General features: G+C 34.3%; 1 protein-coding gene across 16 annotated transcripts in view; it reads left to right on the forward strand.

Moving 5' to 3' along the window:
- The window catches only part of MYCBP2 (MYC binding protein 2), a 259,127-nt gene that overhangs the window by 100,465 nt on the left and 131,850 nt on the right, over positions 1-26,812 (forward strand). For all 16 annotated transcript variants that reach the window (XM_072782680.1, XM_072782681.1, XM_072782690.1 and 13 more), the window contains 11 exons: positions 5,067-5,271; positions 5,881-6,034; positions 11,816-11,988; positions 13,055-13,180; positions 13,279-13,406; positions 18,399-18,490; positions 20,295-20,429; positions 21,549-21,632; positions 22,878-22,974; positions 25,262-25,454; positions 26,002-26,276. In XM_072782680.1, coding sequence (XP_072638781.1) covers positions 5,067-5,271; positions 5,881-6,034; positions 11,816-11,988; positions 13,055-13,180; positions 13,279-13,406; positions 18,399-18,490; positions 20,295-20,429; positions 21,549-21,632; positions 22,878-22,974; positions 25,262-25,454; positions 26,002-26,276 — 1,662 coding nt within the window. The remainder of the gene's footprint in view (positions 1-5,066; positions 5,272-5,880; positions 6,035-11,815; positions 11,989-13,054; positions 13,181-13,278; positions 13,407-18,398; positions 18,491-20,294; positions 20,430-21,548; positions 21,633-22,877; positions 22,975-25,261; positions 25,455-26,001; positions 26,277-26,812) is intronic.

Genomic DNA, 26,812 nt, shown 5'->3' on the forward strand with positions numbered 1-26,812 from the left:
AAAGATTCATTTTTTCTTAACATATAGAACTGTTTCTAACATAGCACTTCTTAAAAGCCTTAAAAAGTTTTCTTATTAGATTTGTTTAAAATTATAGTTTCCTTTTTCCTCTCGTTCTCTCTGTTTGCCTGTTTTGCTCTCTTTCTCTTTTTGCCAAAGCTTGAAGAGTGAAAATGCTCTGAGAATTTGGTATAGCCCAGGCATAGTAGAGGTCAAAGAAAAGCCCCATAAGACTGTGTTAATAAGCCTATACCATCTCTGACATGGGTAACTTCAGAACTCTATAACCTAAGTCTCTGGGATGTAATTTGCAACTATTGATTTTTTAAAAATGTAAATGTGAACTTTAAGAAAAAATCTTTTAAATTACAGAAAGGTTGTAAAAAGTAAGAATAATATGTAGAACACCTATATACTCTTGAACCAGATTCACTTATTGGTAACATTTTGATTTGCTTTGTCACTTGCACATGTGTGCTCTTGTTCTCTCTTAAGCACGATGTGTGTACTTTTCCTAAATTCTTTAAGAATAACTTCGCATATATTAAGATTCTTTACTCCTGAATACTTCAGTTTGTATTTTTTTTTTTTTGATTGATCCAATAATTATATTTTGGCATTTTTTGGTCTCATCCAATCTAAGATCAGGTATTGCATCTGATTGTTATGTCTCTTTAGGCTTCTTTAATCTGTACCATTTCCACACCTTTTCTTTGTCAATGATGGCATTGACATTTTTTATTTTTATTTTTTTATTTTTTTAATAAAATGGTCCTTGTTTTTGTTTCTCTGATTAATTTCCTCATGTTTAGATTCAGGTTATGCATTCCAAGCCAAAATGCTATGTAAGTGATGTTATGTTCTCCTCAGGCATCACACCTAGGCACAAAATGCCCACCTGCCCCTCATTAGTGATGTGATTTTTGATCACCTAGAAAATGCTGTTGAATTGATTTTGCTACTGCATAATTAGTATTTTTTCTCTTGAAACTAATAAGCAGTTTATGGGTTGACTCTTTTAATAAGACAGTTTTAAGACACCTGCTTCTCATACAATTTCCTCCTAGATTTAGATTCCTGTTCTTGCCTAAATGAGTCTTTACTACAATTGCAAAATGATGATTTTCCAACTCCAGCACCCTCTCACATTTACCAGGTGGCCCTTTGCATTTTATTGTAAGCAGTAGCCCTTCTTTTTTTTTTTTTAATTTTTTATTTATTTATTTATGATAGTCACACAGAGAGAGAGAGAGAGAGAGGCAGAGACACAGGCAGAGGGAGGAGCAGGCTCCATGCACCGGGAGCCCGATGTGGGATTCGATCCCGGGTCTCCAGGATCGCGCCCTGGGCCAAAGACAGGCACTAAACCGCTGCGCCACCCAGGGATCCCAGCAGTAGCCCTTCTTATTTGTTTGGCACAGATGCATGTATTTTTATTTTCTTCATTACTGTCCTTAATTATTTAGATGCATAGATTGTCTTAGATTTCATCAGAGTCCCTTTCAGCTGACTCCTGTGTTCTTATGACATGAGCCTTCATTTGGGGGGCACTTCTTTACTTCCTGGCATAACAAATTATTTCAGGCTTCTCTGTATTGGTCCTAGATTCAGCTGTTTCTCCAAGAACAGGGGATCTTTTTAGTGGGGAATATATCTCCAATACACATATATGTGCATATATATGCATACATGTATGTATTTCAGAAATCATAAGACCACACCAGTACTTCTAATTCCAGTCCATACCCACAGTCTTTCTTACCTTGACCCATTCCATGTTTGTTTCCTTTCTTCCTCAGTAAGATTTATGGCTTCTAACAATATCAGTGCATTTATTTCTCATTCACTCAGTCCTAGAATTTGGGTAAATTAGTTTTATACTTGCTTTATCCACACCACTATAAAACAAACTCACTAGCAGGAGTTCAGGATTTGTCTGTCACTCTTGCTCCTGCCTCCTCTCACCTGTGTTCTTTCCCCACAGCTTAAGGTATATAGTCAAATACAGTGTTTGTAAGTTACTTGGGTTCTTTCCCCATACCCCATTTCAGTAGAATTGTTATTCCTTTGGAATGGAGTTGGAGTCATTTGTTTTGGTTTGCCTTTTTTTTTTAATTTAAAACACTTTAGTTAATATTAATAAGAATAGGTACAAATAACAGATTCCTGTGAAGAGCAACAACAGCTAAGGATCACCCTTCTTCCCCTTGTCCCTGCAAACAAGCACTTTTATAGGTCTCTTTGTCTCACTGGATCCTGGGGCAGAGGTTCATCTCTGTAAAGTGAATGAGATCTGATGTCAGGGTTTAGGGGAGAGAGATGACCTTTCAACATAGAGATAACTTTGGCCTTGAACAATGAATGAGGCTCCCTGGGAGTGCCAGAGGGAGGGCAGGGAAGGAGCAGAGTCAGAGGACCCTTAACACAGTGGTGTTCCTCTTCTCCCTACAGTAACAGTCTTCCTAGCCATTCCTGGGCAGAGACACTGGTTAAAATGCTGATGCCTGACATATCCTGTCCTCTTTGAACTCTCAGACTTCCAAGGAAAGGGGCTTCTGGTCCAGTGCACTGTTTCAGTTTGTTTCTTTTAGGATCCCTCCTCTCATATCCTTAGATGTAATTTTATTTTTTTTGAATATGTAGAACATTAACGTGTTTCCAAAAATTAAAGTTACACAAATAGTATACTCGGTGGAGTGTCATTTCCTCCCATATCCCCTTTACTCCATGTTTGTAAGTAATGAACTTCATTGTTTTCTAATTTATCTTCCTGTGTGTATTGTATACATACAGGTGTGTGTGTATATATATGTGCACACGTATAATTATGTTTATTTTTAAATAAAATCTTTATTTTTCAAAAGGTAGCATTTTATATATGCTCTTCTGCACTTTACCCTTATCATTTTACTGTATCTCCTAGAAATCATTCTGTATTAGTTTGTAGAGATCTTCCTTATTCTTTTTTTTTATATCTGCCTGGTACCCCTGTGCATATGTACTATATTTAGTCAATTTCTTATGCTTGGATATAAGTACTTTACAATATTTTACAATGAAATCAACACTGTTAGACATGTATCGTTAAGGCAAATTTCTAGAGGTAAGATGGCTGGGCTAAAGGTTAGTGCCTATGCAGTTTTGTGGGATGTTAATAATTCCCTTTATTTTTGCATTCTCACTGGCAATGGTTGAGAATGCCTGTACCTCCACAGCCTTGCCAACAGAATGTGCTGTCATACCCTTTTAATTTTTATCAGTCTCATGGGTGAGAAACGGTCCTGCACACTTTGAAGCCTTTTCATGTAGCTGGTGCTATGAACCTTTATTTCAGATTTTGACTTTAAGAGTTAGGTTTTCTCTTTGGGAGATGATTTCACCAGTGCTTTTTCGAAATCCTCTCTATGCTCTGTTCTCCTTCATAAGCTCCCCTTTTGTACTTCCACCTTCTGCTTACAGTTGCACTTCCAGAGAGAAGACTTGGAATCTGGTTTCTTCCCCTGGTTACAGGTGACTTAAATAGGTCATCAGATCTGCTGTTTCCTAAACTGCTGAAGACTTGGGTCATGTGTGGTTTTCTTTGCCCCGTGTGTGTTGATTTTCTTGTTTTGTTTTGGGGAGTATGTGAATGGTGATATTTGAAATCAGACAGCCATTACTGTCCTCTACCCCCAGAGGTCCTAGTTGTGAATTTTTATTTAGTAAATTTAGTAAATTTAAATAACCACATTCGGAATCCCATGGGGCTGTCCAGGCATCTGTCATATTTTTGCACTGCTTTTCTTTACATTAGTTCGTTGATAGTAAGGAAATAGATATTTATTGCAGTACTCAGTGACAAATAGAATTATCTTTCTTCTAAATATTCAAAGTATATATGATACACTTCCTCACTGTTCACATTTTTATGCCTTTTTTTTTTTTTTTGTCAAAAAATAAGGACAGACATTGAAAGAAGCTGAAAATTAACATTGAAATGTTTTGGCTGCTTCTCTGTTCATGTACTTGCCACTTTTCCCTCCCTGAGTTCAGCCCAGGGCTTGACACTCTATTGCGTTTACAGTCACTTTGTGTGCTGTATTTTCTTCAAGGTATCACTCCTTGAAGGAGTGATAGAACACACTAGAAATCTGATAGTAGGGTGAGTTTAAGCAGGCTCTTTGCAGTGTTCCAGGCTCCCTTGTTCTTCAGGTTTTTTGCTGATGGTTTCTCATACCCATTACTTGCAGATGACCCTGGATGCCATGATACAGCATTTTCTGCCTTCCAGGCAGTTTTTGGAAAGAGGGAGTGCTTTGGGAGGGGAGGGTGAGCTCATAAACTAGGATAAATGTTTACCCATCCACCATTAGTATTTTTTTTTATAGCTGCTAGCTTAATGAGAGACTATCTGTTGTTTTTTAAAGAAATTAAACTCTTACCTAACCTACTACCTATAGATAGCCATAGTTTTTAAATGAGTTAACATTTACTTAAGACATTATATCTTACTATTGATTATGCTATTTATCTTAAAACTTAAATAACTTACCAACATGTGATCATGTGTAAAATATGTAATTTTCTAATTGTATTCCCAGTTGTACTATTTATTATTTTGGCCTTTACCCAAATATTTTCAGACTGCATAATTTTAATAGTGACTTTATAAATTAACTGTCAACTTAAAATATCAAAGTGATTTTTTTCAATGATTCTTTTTTAAAGAACAATTTGTAATACTAACTTTTTAACATTGTGTATTTATTATACTTTTCATTTAAATGTAGGTGAAGACAGTATTTCAGGGAGACTTCTTGCATGGAAAAATATTTCAGCTTTATTGTTATTGTTAAAATAATACACTTTGTGGTTTATTAGTGGGGAAGTCCCTAAGAATTAATAGAAATTATTTTATTCCTTTATAAATTTTGATCTAAATTTCACATGAATTTCATTAATTAAAAAAGTACTAATAATTATAAAGAGTAATTTCTCATAGAGCTGTTTTTGTCTCCTTAATTTTATTAAAAATTATAGATTATTTATCTAGTAATATTATTAATATGGCTTATTTAATTTTTTAGAAAGGACAACTGGGTAGACCAATTTTGGATGTGCCATATTGGAATGCAAAACCAGCTCCCATGCCTAACATCGGATCAAAATATGGAAGAAAGGCTACCTGGATAGGTGCAAGTGGGGACCAGACCTTCTTACGCATTGATGAAGCACTTATTAATTCTCACGTGCTGGCTACATCAGAAATTTTTGCCAGTAAACACATAATAGGTAATACCCCAAGCAAATAGATGTTCTTCCCAAAATCTTTGTTGTGACTGATAGTAAATAGTTCATCTTTCCCTATCATTAGATATATAATCTTAGAGCTTTTTGTTTTCTATTTGAGAGAATATTGAGAAGCTTCTAAATTTCTGTGTTTATATGAGTATTTATTAGCTATTAGCTAGAGAGTGGTGGAAACGTGAGCTAAATTGTAGTAGGATAAAACCTGTATTGAAAGGAGGAATTTTTCTGTATTGATTCTTATTAAATAAATGGTAGAAATTAATTTTTATTAAAGGTTACTTAAGTCAGACTTTGAAGTTCCATCTGTAGGCATCACTCTATACTTGTGTGTGTGATATCATAAATGATTACATATAGTGTTACATATAGTATAGAAATTAAGAGCATATGTTATGAATTTAGAAAGCCTGAGGTTTTGATCCTAATTCTATTACTTAAAAGTTTTTAATTAATTTATTTAGGCCTTAGTTTCTTCATCTTTAAAATGGATATAATAATAATAATAATACTTATAAATAATACCTACATTCTAAGCTGCAGCAATACAAAAAGGTAATGCATTTTTTAAGATGGATAATATCTTTTCCCAAGGCTTGGTACCTGCTTCTATATCAGAACCTCCTCCATTTAAATGCCTTCTGATAAATAAAGTCGATGGGAGTTGTAAAACTTTTAATGATTCTGAACAAGAGGACCTGCAAGGATTTGGTGTGTGTCTTGATCCTGTGTATGATGTCATTTGGAGGTAAGCTCTGTTTATAAAATAGAGTAGTAAACAAATTCTGATCAAATTATACTCTTGTGGTGATACAAAATTCATATTTTATTCCATTATCCTGACTTCTGGCTAGACATTTTGTCCTTTGTCTTTTTTAGTAGGGTACTTATATTTTACAGCTATCAAGGATACTACAGATTCACTATAAGCTTACTTTGACTTTCCTTCCTGCCAGAGTCTGCTTCCTTTTGTATTCTTAACTTCTCCTGAGTAATTAGAAACTTGACATCTATATAAAAGCAAATAAATGTTAAGAATAGCAATTTTATTTCACACTTCAAAATTTACACAAATAGCACATGAATATGTGTGTGTGTGTGTGTGTGTGTGTGTGTTTAAGCAAAGCAAAAATACAGCAATTGTGTGGGCCTTCTTTAGATGTTTTTCTTCCCCCATAACACATCCTACTGACCTTCTCTAAGGGTCACAAGTATTAAGTTTGGTTTATATTGTTTGACACTTTTTTAAAATGCATTTTTTCTACATATAAGAACATACTCATTTTAAAAGGTTTTTTTTGTTGTTAAACAATTTGTAGATCTTTGCAAGTCAGTATAGTAAGAACTATTATGTATAATGCCAGAGTAAACACACAAACACATGTATATATGCACACAGAGTTTTGTACTGATAGGAGTGTATTCCTATTAAGATAGCTTTCAAGAAGTGGAATTGCTGAGTCAAAAGGTAGGCTCACCGAATTGTGATACCTACTGCCAAATTGTCCTCCGGTTCTCACCAACTGCTATGAGAATCCATATTTTCCCATGCTGTCAGCATCAGTATACAGTACTATTATTATTTTTAATTTTTACTGTTTTAATTTTAGCCAGTAAATATTTACATAGATACTATATGGTAAGTAAAGATTGATTCAAGTGAGTAAGATACATGTAAGATTAGATTCCCTTGCTCTTAGGGAGGTCGTCTTTTTTTTTTTTTTTTTTTTTTAACAGAGATACAGACTGTATGAGAGCCAATAAATAATACATTTTATAGATCTTGCTTAGCATCATTAAGGAAAAAGGGGGTGGTGTGATTGAGGTTAACAGCAATGACCTATATCTTCCATTCAGTGGAGACAGTAGAAGTTAAGACCTTAAAGTATAAGAAAGAACCAGGCATTTGAAGAGTTAGGCAAAGTTTTCTGAGCAGGGACAGCTTAGTAGACCCAAATGGCTTTTGATGCAACAGCCTGGTTAGTATTTTAGGAATTTGAAGAAAGCCAGTGTGGTTAAAGTATCATGAGTGAGTGGCATGAAATAAATTCAGGGGCATAAACAGGGCTAGGACATGCAGGACTTGGCAGACTAGATTAAGGAATTTGAATTATCTTCAAAATAGGAAGTTTTGTCATATTTTGAGTTGGGAATTAACACTAAGAAATTATACATGTGTGGAAAATAAATGGGAATGGGGCAAGACTAGATGTAGGAGGTTCCTACAGCAATACAAGGGAGAGACGATGGCATGAAACTTAGGGTCATGGTGGGGAAGATGGAGATGAGCAGTCAGCAGCATATATTTTGGAATAGTGCCAATAAAACTTGCTTATATTGGTAAGTGATTAAGGAAAGAAAGTAGTCAAGGATGATTCCCAGTGTTCTGATTTTGGCATTTGAATAGACATTAGTGGCATTCACTGAGCCAGGAAGTGCAGAGAAAGGAACAGATTTTGTCAGGATTTCTGTCTTTGACATGTTAAGTTTGAGTTCTAAGCAAAATGTTAAGCAGGCGGTTAGATAAGTGAGCCAAGCTCAAAGAGGACTGATCTGGACTGGGAATATAAATTTGAGAATTTTTAGTTTATATAGGTGTATCTAAAGCTATGGTATTGAACAAGATCACCGAGACAGAGAAAATAGGTTGAGGAGAGTCCTGAACTTAAAAATTTAGAAGTTAGATGAGATAGGAGGAACTAGTCAGGAGACTAGAAGGGGCAGCTAGTGAACTATGGGAAAAAGCAAGAGGGTGTGCTGATATAGAAGTGAAAAAGGGAGTAGGTCAAAAAAAGAGTGTTTTCAATGGTGTTTGATATTGCTGAGGGCTTGACTAAGTAGATGACAAAAAATTCTAATAGGGTTAGCCACTTAGAAGTTATTTGCAACTTTGAGAATAATTTCATGAAAGTGTTAGACGTGCAAACTAGATTGGTGTGGTTTGAGGAGTAAATGGGGATTTCCACTTCTGGCAGTTTGGTAAACTAAATACTTCAAAGGGGGCCCTATGTTTAAAAAAAAAAAAAGTTTATGTTTTCTTCATTGGCTTGGCACTTAGCCAAGATGTAGCTAATATACTGCCCTTGTCTCCCACCCCCACTTCAAAGAAAGAAAGCCAGCATAAAAATAAAAATCATATCTCATGAGGTGACCCTGGAGAAGTAAGCACTCAGCACTATAAACACAGGATTTCCCTGAGGGCAAATACTGATAAGCAGTGATGCCATTTGGAAAATAAGCATTGTGCCAACTGCGAGGTGAGAGAGATGGAAACTGATCCTGAAACTCTGTTAAGATTCTAGCCTTGGAATGATGCTAAAGTGGGATCAAATAGGTAATACCCCTGTGTCTCCAGCAGAAGGCAAGTGTAAATCATCTTTAGAGAAAACTCCTCCTCTATATAGGCTCATAGGTTTTTGATGAATTAAGATTCCACAAATATGAGTGCAAAATCTAAAATTGCTTAACATACAAATAATATCACTGTTAGTAAATTCAGCAAAAGACAAGCAACAGGATCAGTTTCAGATCTAGAAAATAACAGAAATAATAAATTATGTGTATATGAACTATTTAAAAAGTCAGAGATGAAATTGAGGAAGTAAAAGAAACTCATAATGAGACTCAAAATGATGAGGCATATTTGAAAAACAACCAAGCAAAACTTTTATAAATGAAGAATAGTATTTTTTTAATATTTTATTTATTTATTCATGATAGACAGAGAGAGGCAGAGACAGAGGCAGAGGGAGAAGCAGGCTCCATGCTGGGAGCCCGACATGGGACTCGATTCCGGGACCCCAGGATCGCGCTCTGGGCCAAAGGCAGGCGCCAAACCGCTGAGCCACCCAGGGATCCCCTGAAGAATAGTTTTTTATACAAATGCATGAGTAGATCATATTTGAACAGTTGAGAGGAGATTATAAAAATGCCAGAGACAATATTAAAAATATGGAGGTGATTTGAAGAATATAATGAAAAGATCTAATAGACTTCCAAGAAGGAAATATTAGAGGTTAGAGAAAATAGAGGAGAAAGCAATATTTGAAGAGATAATGCTTGAGTGTTTTCCAGAACCAATAAAAGGATTTAAATTCACAAATATTAGAAATTATGCATTTCCATTATCTACAGTCAAGAGACATTGTAGTGAAATTATAAAACACTAAAAACCAAGAGAAAAAATCTTAAAAGAGAAAAATAATCACATACAAATAAACCAGTTAGATTAATAGATTAAATTAAAAAGCAATAGTACATTTATATTAATTCCACTCATTATAACAAGTACTTTCATAGAATTTATTCTGTGCCAAGTATTTAAGTTTAAAATGAAAAAACCATAAAATATAACCATTTCTAAGTTTACAATTCATGTGTTAAGTATATTCACGTTGTTTTTTGTTTGTTTGTTTTTTTAAAGATTTTATTTATGTATTCATGAGACACAGAGAGAGAAAGAGAGGCAGAGACACAGGCAGAGGGAGAAGCAGGCTCCATGCAGGGAGCCTGACGTAGGACTCCATCCCGGGTCTCCAGGATCACCACTGAGCCACTGGGCTGCCCTATTCACATTGTTATATAATAGACCTCTAGAATGTTTGTATCTTGCAAAATTGAACTCCATAGCCAAAGAACAACTCCCCATTTCTCCCTCCCTCCAGCCTGTAGCTACCACCATTCTACTGCCTATGAATTTGACTACATTTTATATATAAGTGGAATCACAGTATTTGTCTCTTTTGTGACTAGCTTATTTCACTTAGCATCATGTCCTCAAGATGTATACGCATTGCAGCCTGTGACAGAATTCTTTCCTTTCTAAGAGTGAATAACATTCCATTGTATGTTTCTTCTGCATTTTATTTATCCACTTATCCATCTATGGATGCCTCTTGGCTACTGTGGATAATGCTGCTTTGATTGTGAGTGTGCAAATATCTCTGCAAGGTTTTCCTTTCAGTTCGTTTGGATATGTAGCCACAAGTGGGATCATTGAATTTAAGTACTCTTATATTTAATAGGTTTGGATCATGAAGCACCTTAATTGAGAAGACCATCCTTAATAAATGAATCTGAATATTAGCTATATCTGACACAGACCAGATTTTCAAAAGAATCAGTGTTTTCTGTGTAGGCATACCAGTTGTGAAAAATATGAGGATTTTGTTCTTCCTTCCTATCTACTCTTATACTTAGGCTTTAGGAGCTATGTATAAAATTATCCACAGCAGCATTTTTTTTTGTAATGGAAAATTGAGTGGTTTTAAATATTTTGCTATCAGTGATAGAATGGACAGATAATTAAAATGTAGTCACATGAGCTATTAATACTTTACAACAAGAATGAATGAACTTGTAGTCATATGCCACTGTAAAAATACATTGTAAGAATATTGTATTGTTTGAAGAAAGCTAACCACAGAACACATAAAGTGTATATCCTGTTCATACACAATTAAAAATGTGAAACTTAAATAATACACAATTTTGATATAAATATAAAAAATCATAAAAACAAAGGAATGATAAACTTTTAAAAATCAAGGTAATTGGGGATCCGTGGGTGGCTCAGTGGTTTAGCACCTGCCTTGGCGCCCAGGGCGCGATCCTGGAGTCCCGGGATCGAGTCCCACGTCAGGCTCCCAGGAGCCTGCTTTTCCCTCCTCCTGTGTCTCTGCCTCTCTCTCTCTCTGTCTCTCTGTCTCTCTATCATAAATAAGTAAATCTTAAAAAAAAATCAAGGTAATTGCTACCTTTGAAGGAAAAGGAAAGAAATTGGGTAGGGAGGAAGAGCCAGGGTACTTAAAAAATAGCAGTAATGTTATTTTTACTAATACACATTATACCATTATTCTTCATACCTTTTTTTGAAAATATTTTTTTACTGTTCTTTTGTGTGTACCCTGTAGATGATAAAAACAACTTTTCCAAAAAGAATTCATAGCAAAAAAACCATGGTAAAGAAGTGGAGGCAGCCTTTAGAGAATTTTTTATGGAAGAGATATGAGATAATGGTTGGATAGTACTGTGGGTCCCTTATGGTTTACTGTTTATTTAGTTTTAGTTTGAATAGCTACATACACTTTACCGTGTTTCTTTCTGAAAACAGCATTCCAGGTCTTTTGCCCACTTCGATATTGAATTATCTTACTGGTTTGCAGGAGCTCTTATACATTGTGGATACTGTTGTTTTGTTTTATATGTATGTTTCATATATTTTCTTTCAACTTGCCCTTTGTCTTTAAACTTTATTTATGGAATTTTTGTTGTACTGAACCTTCATATGTATATGCATCATGTGTACTGTTGATCTATTACTCATAAAGTATCATGATCTGTAGTACTATTTCACTTATAGTGACATAAATAATTTTATTTACATATTTAGCTCAGATAAAGAAAATAATGAGCTACATTTTGTCCTCTTTAATCTGACTATATTGTCTTTATATCATCAATTATACTTTAGAAATTTTTTTTTCAATGAAACTATATGTTGAAGTGCTATGATTATTCTTTGTTGAAGGTTTCGACCGAATACTAGGGAGCTGTGGTGTTATAATGCAGTGGTTGCTGATGCAAGACTTCCCTCTGCAACAGACATGCAGTCCAGATGTAGTATTCTAAGTCCTGAACTTGCCTTACCAACAGGATCAAGGGCTCTCACCACCCGATCTCATGCAGCTTTGCACATTCTAGGTAGGATTCCTCTTTGATAATCAGCTGATTTTCATTAATGTGTGCTGAGAATTTTTTTAAGGAATATTTAGATTTGTGTTTTATTTTCTCAAGTGTGTTAAACAACGGTATGCTAAGTGCAATGTAAGTTAAACTCTCTAACTTAAGAGAGTTCATTGTCAATCCCACAATGAATAATACGTTAGACTTGAACCAACACAATTCATATATGCCCAAATATAAAGCATTCCTGAATGTAATTTTCTAGCAGGCAAATTTTTTAATAATGTTTTTGTTCAGCTTAAATATATAGATTTTAGAGATGCAGATAGAATATTCAAATGTATAATTATAATATTTAATTTACATACATTATTTTAAAATGACAAATTCTAAATATATATATAATTATGAATTTTATACATTATTACTTCTGTCTCTTTTTATATAACACAGCTTTCCATAGCACATCAACTTCACTTTAATTTGTAATATAACATTTTTTTCAAAATATATATATATTGTTCGTGGAAATTTTATACCAATCCATGTAATTACTTGTTGCTTTTAAAAAGGATCCTTAAAAAGGCTCATTTGTGCTTATCTAAAATTTGCAATTGTGAAATCATATTCCTAAGTATAATTACTAGATCATACATATAATTCCTTACTTCTTTTCTTCAAATTTCATCTAGTAATCATAGTAAACATCCAAAACTCATATTGATTAAGGTTCTCTCAGGCTGCTGTGTCTTCCTCAGATAAAACTTTAAGAATCTACAGTAATTCAGAATTTCATAAAAGGAGGAACCTCGTAAAGGCTCAAAGATTGAGCAATGCCAACTTTTCAAAGATACAGTTTTTTGGGAAACATAGAATGTGTTTAAATATGATAATTACCCAAGCAAAGGAGAATTCTTATTGGTTTTAAATATCCTTTCATGAAACAGTGTTTGAAGCTTGGAATACATTTATTGAGCACACTCAGAGTTTATTATTTTAATTTATTCTCTATAGCATCTTATACCATCAATATAATGGGAAATTTTAATTTCACAGAGTTAAATTTTTGTTTGTTTGTTTTTAGGTTGCCTTGATACCTTAGCAGCTATGCAGGATTTAAAAATGGGTGTTGCAAGTACAGAGGAGGAGACTCAAGCAGTAATGAAGGTTTATTCCAAAGAAGATTATAGTGTAGTAAACAGGTTTGAAAGTATGTATATTTATGTTTAGGAAATATTGTCTTATATGTTAAATATAGAAGTATATAGATAGATTTTTACTACATGAATTATTAATTGTATCTTTTAGGTCATGGAGGGGGCTGGGGTTACTCTGCTCATTCAGTAGAAGCTATACGTTTTAGTGCTGACACTGACATTTTACTTGGTGGCCTTGGTCTGTTTGGAGGTAGAGGAGAATATACTGCTAAAATTAAGGTAAGCAGTTTGTTGATACTGTTGCCCTTTTTGTTTAAAGTTAGCTTTGACTTAGTTTGTGATTTTATATTATATAATACATAATAAAAAAGGACTTGGGAACATTGCTAAAATGTAATACAATAATACTAAATTATTGGCTCATTAGAAAATAAAAAGTCAAGATAGAAGGTAATGAATGGAAAATGATTTTCTAATATAGGCTGAAAAAGACTAAAAACCCATCTTAATTCTTTGTGAACTTCCTAGTGATCTAGGTACAGCAGTACTTTTTTGATTTGCCTCGTTTTTATTAGCCACTTTTGATGGGGGCACAGCTGTTTTGATGCAGGGGCATTTTGATGTAGCTTTAATAGTTTTTAGCATTTTTTATGCCAAATACTGTATAAGACATGATCAATCTAAAAGGGGAATCAGGGATGAAGTGAGAGATGGAATGTATGGATTTCATTGGGTAGACAAAAATAATTTAAAAAATCCTCAGTTTTCTAAACCTGTTCATCTCAGAAAGGGTCTGCAATTATTCGAAGCCAAGGATGTGCTCGCTCTTTGAACATTCACCAATACTCAAATGTTCCACTTCTCAAATTAATACGATTTTGCCTTTGAAGTAAAAGAGAGCAGTGCCTCAGTGGCTCAGTTGTTTGAACACCTGTCTGACTCTTGGTTTTGGCTCAGATCATGATCTCATGGTTGTGAGATCAAGCTCCAGAGTTGAGCTCTGCACTGGGGATAGAGCCTGCTTAAGATTCTTTCTCTATCACTCCTTCTGCCCCATTTTCTGTCCCCCAACTCCGCTCGTGTGTATAAGCATACACATTCTTTCTCTCAAAAAAAAAAAAAAAAACCTATAGTTTGTGTCTTAGTTTCAGTAGCAAGTTTCATTAAAAATTCTCAATTAGATGCTATCTATTTAGGAGATCTTCTCTTTTCTCAATAATATCTAAAAATATGTTAAAACTCTCTTACTGTGATGGTTTTTGAGGACACTCCCCATAGAGGCCAAACCAGAACTGACAAACTTTTAAAAATATTTGCTTATTTCTGGCTATAATTGGAAAATACATGCTAAAGAAATAGAGATAATACAGAAATTAAGAAAGAATTGGAAGTCCCTAAAGTTATATAGAGGATAGGGATGGAATAATAATTTTGAAAACTTGTGGCATAGGTAGTTAGGTACAAACATACATACGTAGGAAGGAAGAAAGAAAAAGGAAAATAAAACCATAGTTTTGGGCTTATTTCAGAGCAGCTACTTTCAAAGGGTTATTTGAAGATGTCTTGATTAGAAGTCAAGATAGAGAAGCAAACTCAATGAGTAATATAGTGCTAGTTGTCAGTGTCTAGTAAGTTATCAAGAAGATACATTTTTTTTCTGTCCCTGAAAGGTTTTTTTGCTTTGTTTTGATAATATTGAATACCACTGTGGTTCTTATCACCAGTAGTTGTGTTACAGTAGTATATAGGCCTTTCATAATGCTCTTTTTATATTGAGTGTAATTTTTTCCAAGTCTTATTAAACCACCCTTATTTCTCCCATTCCCTGGAAGTCAACTTGCCTTTGAAATTCAGTTATTAATGAATAGACTAAGGTTTTCCAACAGAAGTCTTTTTGTCTTCCTTCCGCTCACCACTGCGAGGTATACATTTTTTTTCCCTAGCAGTAAATATCTTTTTTGTTTTGTTTTGTTTTGTTTTCATCTCTTGTTTTTTCTTCTTATAGGTTTGTCCTCTTCTACCTGGCTACTAGATGTTGAGAGTTCTTTTAGGCCCAGCTTTAGCCCCTATTTTTTCACTTTGTATTTTCTCCTAAACATTTTCTAATAAGCCTGAAGTTTTAAATAGCTGTCAGCATACCATGATGCCCAAATTTAGATCTCCAGCTCAGACTGCTTCTTTGACCCATTTTCATGTAAAGGCTTTAAAGGCATGACGGTTGTTGGTCTTTATATTGCAACTGAATTCATGCTCTTTCTCAGGACCTGGCTCTCTTCCAGTGGTTCATCTCTTGAGTAGTACCATCCACCATATGCTTATTACCCTAAGGCAGAAACCTAGACATCTTTCTTGATGGGTCCTCTGTTATCTCTTTCCTCCTGCTGGAAGACTCTTCCACTACTAACTACTCTGGGCAAAAGTATTTGTGTACTTGTCTTGGACTAGCCACCTAGCTAGGCTCTGTACATATTCTTAACTTTCTATACTTTCTATTTCCATTCTCTCTCTTCCCATTCCTTCTTGAACCTACACTAATCAGGTTTGTGCCCCACCAACCTACCAAAACTGCTGTTGTCAAAGGTGTGAGTGACTTCCTATTACTGAAGCCAGCGGTCAAGTCTCAGTCTTCATCTTCCTTAACCAGTTGACATAATTTAATCCTGTGAACCCGTTCTTTTAAATACTGTCTTCATTTGACTCCCTAGACACCACACTTGGTTTCCTTCTGTGTCACTGACTGCTCTTCTAAGTCTCAGGTTGCCTATTATCATCTTCCTAACCTCTGCATGTTGGAGTGCCAGAACTCAGTCTTCTTGGACACTTTTAAAAGTCTGCTTATCCCCATAGTGGTCCAGCCATATGGCTTTAAGCACTTTCTCCTCTTACTACTAAACCTCCAAAGTCATATATACAGCTGCCTACTTCACTTCTCCGTTTGGATAGCTAATAGGCATTTCAGATATAACATATTCAACACTAGGCTTCTGGTGATCTTTCTAAACCTGCTGTTCTCATATTTTCCCCGTCCCAGCTAACTGACTGAGAATAGAGTTAACTTTATTCTTCTAGCTGCTTAAGCCAAAAATCTTGGAGTCATCATTGCCTTCCCTCTGTCACACCCCACATCCCCTTCAGCAGCAAACACTATTGGCTGCACTTTGGAAATAAATCCAGGATCTAATGAATTCTAAAAACTGTCCCTAGTACCAAGTCGGTCTAAACCATAGCCATTCTCACCTTATTTATTACAGTAGTCTCCCAACTTGTATTATGCTTCTGTCCTTGTTCCCCTTTTGTCTGTTCTCAATACAGCAGAAATTTTCGTAAAATGTACACCAGAGTATGCCACTCCTTTCTGTTCAGATTCCTATAGTGTTGCCTTATATTAGGTTGAGGAACAAACAAGCCAGGCATAGTCAAACCTCAAGACTTTTGCATTGGCTACTCCATCTGACTACAGCGCTTTACTTCAATACCTGTGTGATCACTTTCTCATTATCTTCAGGCCTTGACTCTCTGGTGAACCTATTTAAAACTAAATCCTCTGCCTTACCACAACTTAACTTCCAATAGCCCCCATTTTTTTGTTGTGGTGTTCACACCTGTATGCGTATTGTCTAAAATTGTGCCTGGCACACAGTATGTGTTGAGAAATACTTGTTGAACATAAGCAGGGGAGCCAGGTTAGGGGGAACTCCTTAAGGACCTTTATGTCTTGTTACAAAGAAGGAAATGAGAAACCATTGAAGGATTGTAAATTAAAGAAGTATTCTAATCAGATATTCATTTTAAAAAGAGTACTAGGATCATTAAAAACAAAACCCCTCAGTTTTATGGAATATGGACCAGAGCAAAGAGAGATTAAAGATAAGAGTGATGAGTTCTAGCTAGTAACAGCATGCTTGAACTGACAAGCTTTGGTACCAGCAGTAGAATAGATGTACTAATGGCAGAAAGATACAGAAAAAAGGATTATTCCCCGTTTTTTATCCGAGTGAATAGGTAAGTGATAGTCCCATTAATCAGAACAGTGCAAGCAGGGGTAAGGGGAGTGAGTCCCTTTAGAACTAGTGAGATCCAACTGGTGGGGGGTGAGGGAATGCAGTGACTGTTAAGAACAAGATCTGAGCTGGGGATAGATTTTCAAATCATTAGCATATAATTGAAAAAATGAGACATCTAACATAGAAATAGTCCAGTAAATTTTAATGCTTCCTTCTCTTCCTCCTTAGTGTTTTTTTTTTTAATTCTTCCTTGTTTTTTTTTTTTAATTTTTTTATTTATTTATGATAGTCACAGAGAGAGAGAGAGAGGCAGAGACACAGGCAGAGGGAGAAGCAGGCTCCATGCACCGGGAGCCCGACGTGGGATTCGATCCCGGGTCTCCAGGATCGCGCCCTGGGCCAAAGGCAGGCGCCAAACCGCTGCGCCACCCAGGGATCCCCCTCCTTAGTGTTTTATCTGCCTTTTTTGCAGTTCACCTACTAGAATTCTCCAGAGAAATAAAGGTCTTTATATATATTGGTCCATTTTTAAAGAAAAAAGATCTCTTCCTGATAATTCTCCCTTATTTTCACTTAATTTCATCACTTTTCCTCTTTGATGTCTTCTGTCTTATCCTTTTCCCAGACTGTCTGGTCCTCCTCTTGTTTTATGACCATTTTCTTTCATATCCTTCATCTCTCCTTTTCCTGTGCTGTATTTCTTTGAGCTACTTTTTGTTACCTATGTTTTTAAGGATCCTTATCTTCTGCTATTCCTCTCTCTCTCCATAGCTAACATTTTTGTAGCCTTTATTTCTGGGTATTTTTCTAAGTGTTTCATAAGTATTACTTCATGTAATTCTCACAATTACTATGAAGTAGGCGTTGTTAGTAGTCATCTTTCTTTTATGGATGAAGAAACTGGATCCCAGATCTCACAGCTTATAAGTGTTGAAACAAAATTCTTCCTCATTTGAAAGCTCACTTAGATAAAATGCATTAATTGAGTTCTCTCACCTCCTTCAGATATTTATATTTGGTACAGAACAAATTGGAGCATTTGCTATAAATAGACAAATATATAAATAAGGAAAACAGATTTACATAGACCATAAGTTTCTTAATTTAAATATATAGGTTTGTGTATTTAACATTAAAAAAGCAGGCATTCTGGTTTTTACATTCTGCAGTGTCCAGCGTATTATTGGAAACATCAAAATTATAAACATATTATTCAGCAGGTTTGCATGAGTGAGTGATTTGACATGTGTTTTTCTCCTTTCTCCAGCTGTTCGAGTTGGGTCCTGATGGAGGAGATCATGAAACCGATGGAGACCTTCTTGCAGAGACTGATGTGTTGGCTTATGACTGTGCTGCCAGGTAAAGATTTCCTCATTACTCAGAATTCTGAGTCCTCATACACTTACTATGAAAAATTCATAGTAAGTGAAGAGACATAAAAAGGATGTTTTAAATAATCTGTGATCAGATGCTTGAGAAATTAAGTTGTATATTAGTATACAACTAAAAAAATAATTTTTTTAATTAGTGTTGCAATTAACGGGGCTGCATTAAAACTAATAGTATCTATATTTGTCTATAAGATAAATTGTTTCTCCATCAAAGATGAAAAAATATGTATATTTTGTACACTTTGGTTTTCATGCATCACTTAGAGAACACCTACTGTGCTAGCTTTCTAGTAATCTCATATAATTATTTACTACCTGTATAGCACTATGTATACAGAACCGAATAGTCATAAAGGGCCATAATTCAGATCACTTGTGTGTCCTGACACCATGCCCATAGTATGTGTGCTTGGTTATAACACACTTCGGGAGATGGTCAGCTTTTACTGAAACCCCTTAGGAGGTTACCAGAATCTGGATGTTTATTTATAAAGCTTCATTAAAAGTAAGAAGAGAATTAGATTTTATCAGCCTTCTCTGTGTAATCCCAAGAATAATCTCCAACAGTATGTTATGACAAGTTAGTGATTTGAATTAAGGAATATTATGATGAGAAAAAATAAATTGAACCTCATATAATAATAACAGTACACTGTACTTCCCAGTAATAACTGTATTAAAACTTTGTGTGTTATGCATAAGCTTTTTGCTAGTGATAATGTGTGTTTACTGAAAATAGTAGCAAGGCATTGAGTTTGCTTTTAACATAAATACTTTTGAGAATGAAATAGTAAACCTAAAGAAAATTTTGACTATTTTTTTCTCTATAAACATTCATTAGTATTAGGAGATACTATTTTAGTTATTTTCTATGTAATATACAAATGAAGATTAGAAAGATTTTAGGAGAAATAATCGATTAATTTTTAACAAAGCCTTAAGATGCCATTATCATTTAGTGTTTCTAATTTGAGCATATGATTATGAGTCAAAAATATACTGTTTTCACATATGGAGAATCATCTAGATTTTATTCATTTCTCTATTAACAAAGCAAAGGACTTTACAACAAGATGTTTTACAACATCTTTTTTAACTTTTTACCTACCACATTTTTAAATATGTCTTCATACTTTAACCTAACTGGACATCTTGTCATTGTCAAGTCCTGTTTTGTACTTTTGTACCTCTTCAGTGTGTGAATTTGTTCCCATCCTCAAATACCCTTAATTCTTTTCTCTATCCCAGCTAAAATCACTATATTCTATTACCTAAAACTTTATAACTTGTGTATATCTATCAGATCTCCATATGTATACAAGATTTTTCTCCTTCTGTTTCAGTAAAATTTTTTGTGTGTGGTTATTATGTGACAAGCACAGCTCCAAATACTTTATCTGAATTTGCTCAGTCCTCAGAACTATTCTGTGATCTAGGCAGCATCTTCATTTTCCAACTAAACTGGAATGGGTGTTTGTTTTTTTAACAATAATTTAAAAACATTTTTGTGTTATTTTAATATGAGAGTTTTATAACATTTAAGCAAACTTTAGAATTCAAGGTGAAGAGTGCCATCACTATGACACAAATTGTTTGTAACACAAATTTTTTAATTTTTTTCCAACTTTTAAATAGAAGGTTTTTTAATGATGTTCAATAAGAATCTCACACAATGATTTTCACATTTTGTTTATAAAGAATTTAAAACAAATAAATACATAAAACAGAGAAGTACAAAGGCATTGTCTTTGACTCACTAATTTTTCTGTCAGAGAAAAATATGCAATGATGTTTGATGAACCAGTTCTCTTGCAAGCTGGTTGGTGGTATGTAGCATGGGCTCGAGTGTCTGGACCTAGTAGTGACTGTGGATCTCATGGACAAGCTTCTATTACCACAGATGATGGGTAAGCAAAATGTTTAAGTATTACTAAAGCAACTCTTATTTTCGATAGTAGAATATTGTTTTAGAAGCTCAGAGATCTTTCAGGAAGATAAAAATGTCAGTCTAGAATGTACTATGACTGCCAAATATTAAATTTATGCAGTCTCATGCCAAATGAAGGTCTAGACAAAACAAGGAGAGACTGCTGTTCTTTACTCTTGTAGTTTGTCATTTGTATGTATTTCTGGGTGTTACGTTGTTCATATCTATATTCTCATTTGATGCCCTCAGCAATTTTGTGAGGCTTTCTTAGCTCCATTTTCCACTCAGGAATAGAGACAGGAGGGTAAAGTGATTTGCTGCACATCATATCACTGCTGTGTGGGGGAATGAAATCTGGACCTGGAACCTCTTGACTCTGAGTCCAGCCTTTATTCTCAGTACTCTGGATTCGTGTATTTGAAAGGGCCATCATTTAGAAGAGAAATTCAATTTACTCCTTACTTTTCTTGAGCATAAACTATTTGAAATGAGTATAAGTTATGTAATAATATATTTCAAATAGTTCATTTCATAACAAAGCTTACCAAAACCAGATCAGACTAATTAATGAGGGAAACTCTGTTCCTGAATGTTCAAGTAGAACGCTGTAGAAAAATTAAACCTGCTGTAAAATATTGCTTTCAAACTTACTCTAAGACTGTGTCCTAGCACTGGGGAGACTGCTTTTGATTGTGGACTGTGTGATTCCATATGCAGTTCACTGAGCTTTGGAATATCCCAGAACTTTGAAGCTAAAACTTACCACGTGTATGGTTGAACAGAGTTTAAACTGTAAGATGAAATATTTTGTTAAAATCTTATAGTTCTAGTTAAAGTTGAGCTGTGGGGATGAGAGAGGGGCAGAACAGCAGCTTATCCAGGAGTTCTTGATCAGGCTTAATTCCTTCATTTTATTCATTAAGCCATTGAGAGTTTGAACAAAATAAAAACAATTCCTTTTTATTTGTGTTTTTCCTTAAAGAATGAATCTCAGTTCTTTTACATAGGATTTGAAAATATGATTGTCAAATTTCTTATTTTTTTTCATAGATCTTGAATCATGTTTTTTTGGTATCATTGTTATTTTTTCTCTTCTTAGGGTGGTTTTCCAATTTAAGAGTTCAAAGAAATCAAATAATGGTACAGATGTTAATGCTGGTCAGATACCTCAATTATTATACAGGTATTTAGCATATTTACAGTAAATTAATATGATTTATTCCTTTGTTTAATGAGCTAGGATACTATAAAATATGACATGAGAGAAATTATTTGAAGCATTCAGCAAGTTATAATATACCAGTAGAAATATAGCTACTACTACTAACAAAAACATTTAATATTTCACATATTTTAAAACATTTTCTACATCAAGCTTAACTTTAAATTTTACCTCATGACTCAGATTGTATTACACCATTAACAGTATTTTAATAACTTATTTTTCAATTTGTGGATTTTCATACTCATTTCAGAATATTATAAAGTAACAAAAATATGTGTTAGAGCAATGAATTTGGAGTGGGGACATTAGATGCAGTCCTGATTGATTTACTGAAGTCTTACGTTTCCTGTTCGTGCTATGATGGAATGAATTAGAAAATCCCTTACTGCTGAGGGGCACTTGGTTAGCACAGTCAATTGAGCATCCAGTTCTTGGTGTTGGCTCAGGTCCTGATCTCAGGGTAGTAGGATCAAGCCTTGTGTCGGGATCTACGCTCTGCACCGAGTCTACTTGTAACTCTCTCTCCCTCTCTCTTTCCCCTCCCTGCAACTTACTCTCTCTTGCTCTCTCTCACTCTAAAATAAATAAATACATCTTTAAAAAAGCAGAGAAAATCCCTTACTGCTGAACATTTTTTCCTTTAATTGAACTATCAAATAATAACTTGTCCAAGTGATATTTATTATGTTAATAATGTTATTTCAGAATTTTAATTACTTCATGGTAATGAAAGACATGGTAATTTGAGACATTTATGGAAGCATATGACTATGTATCCATCTATTTCTAGTAGATTACTGCAATAATATTTAGAATGAAGAATTCAAATAGATATACCCTTACTAAAAAATGTCATTCTATGAGTAGTAAAATTATAAAGAAATACCTCTAGAATAGTGACTATCTCTCATGTCTCTCTTCCCTACTAATTGTTTTGAGAATCTAAGTGGTATAAATCTCATTTTTCCCAAGAAATTTTTGGGGTTTTTATGCAATTTATTATTAATATTTGTAACATGAAACATTATAAACATTATAAACATTATAAGTTGCTCGAGCTACTCCTGGGTACACTGGTTGAATAATTTTAGTAATATAGCACCTATATTGAATAGCATATTTTGCTATTGCAAAACTGTATAGTTTGAAAAGAAAAATGTTGTTGGACTTTCCAACAAATTTATGTGTCTCTACTACCTTCAGACTTCCAACCAGTGATGGCAGTGCCTCAAAAGGCAAACAGCAAACCAGTGAACCTGTACACATTTTAAAGCGATCTTTTGCAAGAACTGTCTCAGTGGTAAGCCATTTTTTAAAATTTTAGGTTTTTTGTCCAGGGCTCCATTTCATTTTGAATTTTAACATTTAGCCACTCTTCTAAGAGTTTATCTCAGCATGGTTTTATGAACTCAGATTTGTTTTTGTATCCGCAATGATATCCCTGGCCAAAGAGTATGTCCTTTAAGTGATAGGAAAATAGAAATGTTGGCTGACTTTAACATGGACTTTAGCATGAACTGATGTAACTGGTGGGTTTTCTAGTAAATCATGTATGAATCCATATGCTGAAGGAGTTAAAAAGTTAAGGCTGATATTACAAAAAATGCTAGTCTAATTGTTGAGGTACTAAATAGAAGAGTTGTTTATCTGACTAAGGACTCTTTTGAACTACTTGACCATCCACATTCTACATTTAAAGATATGCTACATTATTGGTGTTACCAGTATAGAATGGAAAGCCAACATGATGTAATTGAGAGATCATGGTCTGCCCAGGAAGTCTGTGTTAACTTCTTGTTCTTGTTCTTTCATTTCTTAGTTGAGCATTCTTATGCCAGTTATCTGAATAAACTGTGTGATAGCATCCTTATGAATTTCTAATGAGATAAGGGATACAAAAATGCTTTTTAAATTGTAAGGCACTATAAGAGTGTGATTTATTAATGTAGTTGGTGGGTCTCTCATATTCCTAAGATACATAGGAAGAATGCTTTTTTTAAAGTTAGTTTTTCAATTCACAAGATTAATACACATTCCTGGTTGAGCACAGAGGGTGGAGTAGGGATAGAACTATATTAGCAGTATACCAAAATTCTTTCCCCATCACTCTGTTACATTTTGATGTATATTCTTCCAGACCATTTTTTTATACATATGCAAACTTGTGAGTCTATATATACAGTATGCTATACAGCCTCCTTGATTGTTTGTAATGATAAAGCTTCGCACCTCCTTTTTTAAAATTCTCGTAGTACTAAGGACGTAATTCATGTTAGAGGTATATTTGGCCCTGTGTTTATCTTTTTGTATTTGCATAGCGTCCCATAGAATAGTTGTACTCCTAAAATTTAGTCAACGCTATACATATCAAAGGACTATTATGTTCTTACATGTGCATTTTTGATTACTTACATACTTATGTGAATATTTCTACTGGAAGTGTGCAGATTTAAATTTTGATATATCATACCAAATGACCTAACAAAAGATCTGTGATAGTATATAGAGATAGTGCTTACAACTAGAGATTCCAAGAACTTTGTCTCCTTGGTATCTTGGCATCCTTTAACTATGAAGAGCAGCTTGATATTTTTTAATCCAAATAAGTGTCTTGACTCTGTGTGTCTTTTTCAGTGATCTCTTTTTCTGTGCTTAGTAATGTTTGATATTTATGTCTAAGAGGTTTTGTGGTCGTTAGAAATACATGAAACTATTTCTTTAAAAAGCTAAACTGTAAACTCTTACTCTTGGTGTTACTATATCAGAGGACTGGAATTTAGTAGTTATTAGGGAATGATTGCTTTGCTTTGCAATCATCTAGTATTTTTATCACCTATTAACTTGTTTATCAAAGGTTGGCTACAGTCTGTATGGTAAAACTTAATATGTAGACATAAAATAAGTTATTTGTACTGTCACTGATACCTAATACTAAGTAAAACACTTTATTATATTAAAAATTATTATAGGGTTTTAAATACTTGACTTACCTATATAATACTGTGGTAACAGGGTAGAGTTTAATTTTGCTTTCCAGTAAATGTTTTTAATTTTTTCCCTTGCTTACTTACATGATAAATTATATAGATTGGTAGCAGAAAAACTTAAAAATTTTATTTTTAGATAGGCAAATATTGGAACACCTGAGTGGCTCTTTTGTTTAAACCTTTGGTTCTTGGTTTCAGCTCAGGTGATAATCTCACAGGTCATGAGATCCAGCCCTGAATCGGGCTCCATGCTAAATGTAGAATCTGCTTGAGATTCTCTTCCTTAACCCCTAGCCCCACTTGCTCGCACACTCTCTTTCTCTCTCTCAAATAAATAAATGAATCTTTATAAAAATAAATAGGCAAATACTATAGGATGTTGTTTTTATACATGACTACCTACCTTTTTTGTCAAGCTTCAGAGATACTCCTCATGGTAATTTGATAAATGAACTAATAGAATATCCATTATTTGGGCTAATCAAAACTCAGTAAAGAAGTTCAAATAAAGTCTTGAAGTTGAATGTTGTTTTTCCATTTGATTGAATCTATGGTATGATTTGAACTAATTGTTATCTGTTTTTTCGTATTCTGGATTAGGAATGTTTTGAGTCATTGTTGAGTATTCTTCACTGGAGCTGGACCACCTTGGTCTTAGGAGTTGAAGAACTTAGAGGATTAAAAGGATTCCAATTCACAGCTACACTTCTAGATCTAGAAAGGCTGCGCTTTGTGGGTACCTGTTGTCTGAGGTTATTGCGTGTCTATACCTGTGAAATTTATCCAGTATCAGGTATAAAGCATGTTTTTAAATTACTTTAGGGAGAAAATATTTGACACATTGGGAAAGTCTATATAGGGATAACCAAGAGTTTAAGATCCCCACCTGCCTTTAATTTTCTGCCAAAAGGAGGGGAGAAAGCTTTGTATTTACTTACAAAGAATAAAACAGATTATGTGTTATGTTGTTAACAAAAAGTTATGTTAGGCTAAAGCATAACTATAATATGAAATATTTTCAGCAGATTTAATCAAATAGAAATTTTTTGAACAACTCATTTGAACTTTACTGAAACCATTGTTTCGGGGGTTTTTTGTTTTGGTTTGGTTTTGGTTGTGGGGTTTTTTTTTTTGGTTTTGCCCTACTTAGATTTTTAAAAGAAATAATTTTGGACCTCATTTAATCTCTAAATTGTTTCATCTCTAGGTTATGAGTATTTGTGATCTTTAGCTATATAAGAAATTACTTGAATATTTATTTTTACTCTAGTAAAAATATTTTTATATTGCATATTTATTATTACTCTAGTTAATTAGCAATCTGCTTTGTTCCCACAAAGCTACAGGAAAAGCAGTTGTGGAAGAAACTAGCAAATTAGCAGAATGTATTGGAAAAACCAGAACTTTGTTAAGAAAAATTTTATCAGAAGGAGTCGATCACTGCATGGTGAAGTTGGATAATGATCCTCAAGGATATCTCAGTCAACCTTTGAGTCTCCTAGAAGCTGTTCTTCAGGAGTGTCATAATACCTTTACTGCCTGTTTTCATTCTTTCTACCCAACTCCTGCCTTACAGTGGGCTTGCCTTTGTGATCTGCTGAATTGTTTGGATCAGGTAATTTAAGTTTGTAAAATGTTCGTTGAAAATATAATATATTACTTAATATTCTTCAAGAAAATGCTGTAGCCTCAATCTTCTTAATTTTATAAAAGGTAAATTAGGACATTGGCTTGGTATGTGTGACTTAAACAACAAAGTTGAAGGACATTTTTTTTTCTGCTTCATTTATCATTTTTAGTTATAAAATTGGCAGGCACATTGTGCGGCTGCTGATTTTGCTCTTTGAATTTGTGGGTGGGCGTGTGTATGTAAGAACAAGAACAACTGTGAGTGAGGATGTAAGAGCAAGATTAGCACCAGAAACACAGCTCCTGCCGCCCCCATATCTGCAGAATGGTCAAGAGGGAGAGCTGTGAGTGAACTTGCTTGCTAATAACATCATTCATTTATGAGGAAACTGCAAGCCTCATAAATGCATATGCTCCAAATCAGTTTCAAAATACTTGAGGCAAAAAAACTGACAGAATTAGAGGGAGAAATAGACAAATTCACAATGATACTAGGAGACTTCAGTGCTCCTCTTTCAGTAA

Source organism: Canis lupus, chromosome 17, assembly GCF_048164855.1.
Source record: "Canis lupus baileyi chromosome 17, mCanLup2.hap1, whole genome shotgun sequence".
Classification (NCBI taxonomy): domain Eukaryota; kingdom Metazoa; phylum Chordata; class Mammalia; order Carnivora; family Canidae; genus Canis; species Canis lupus.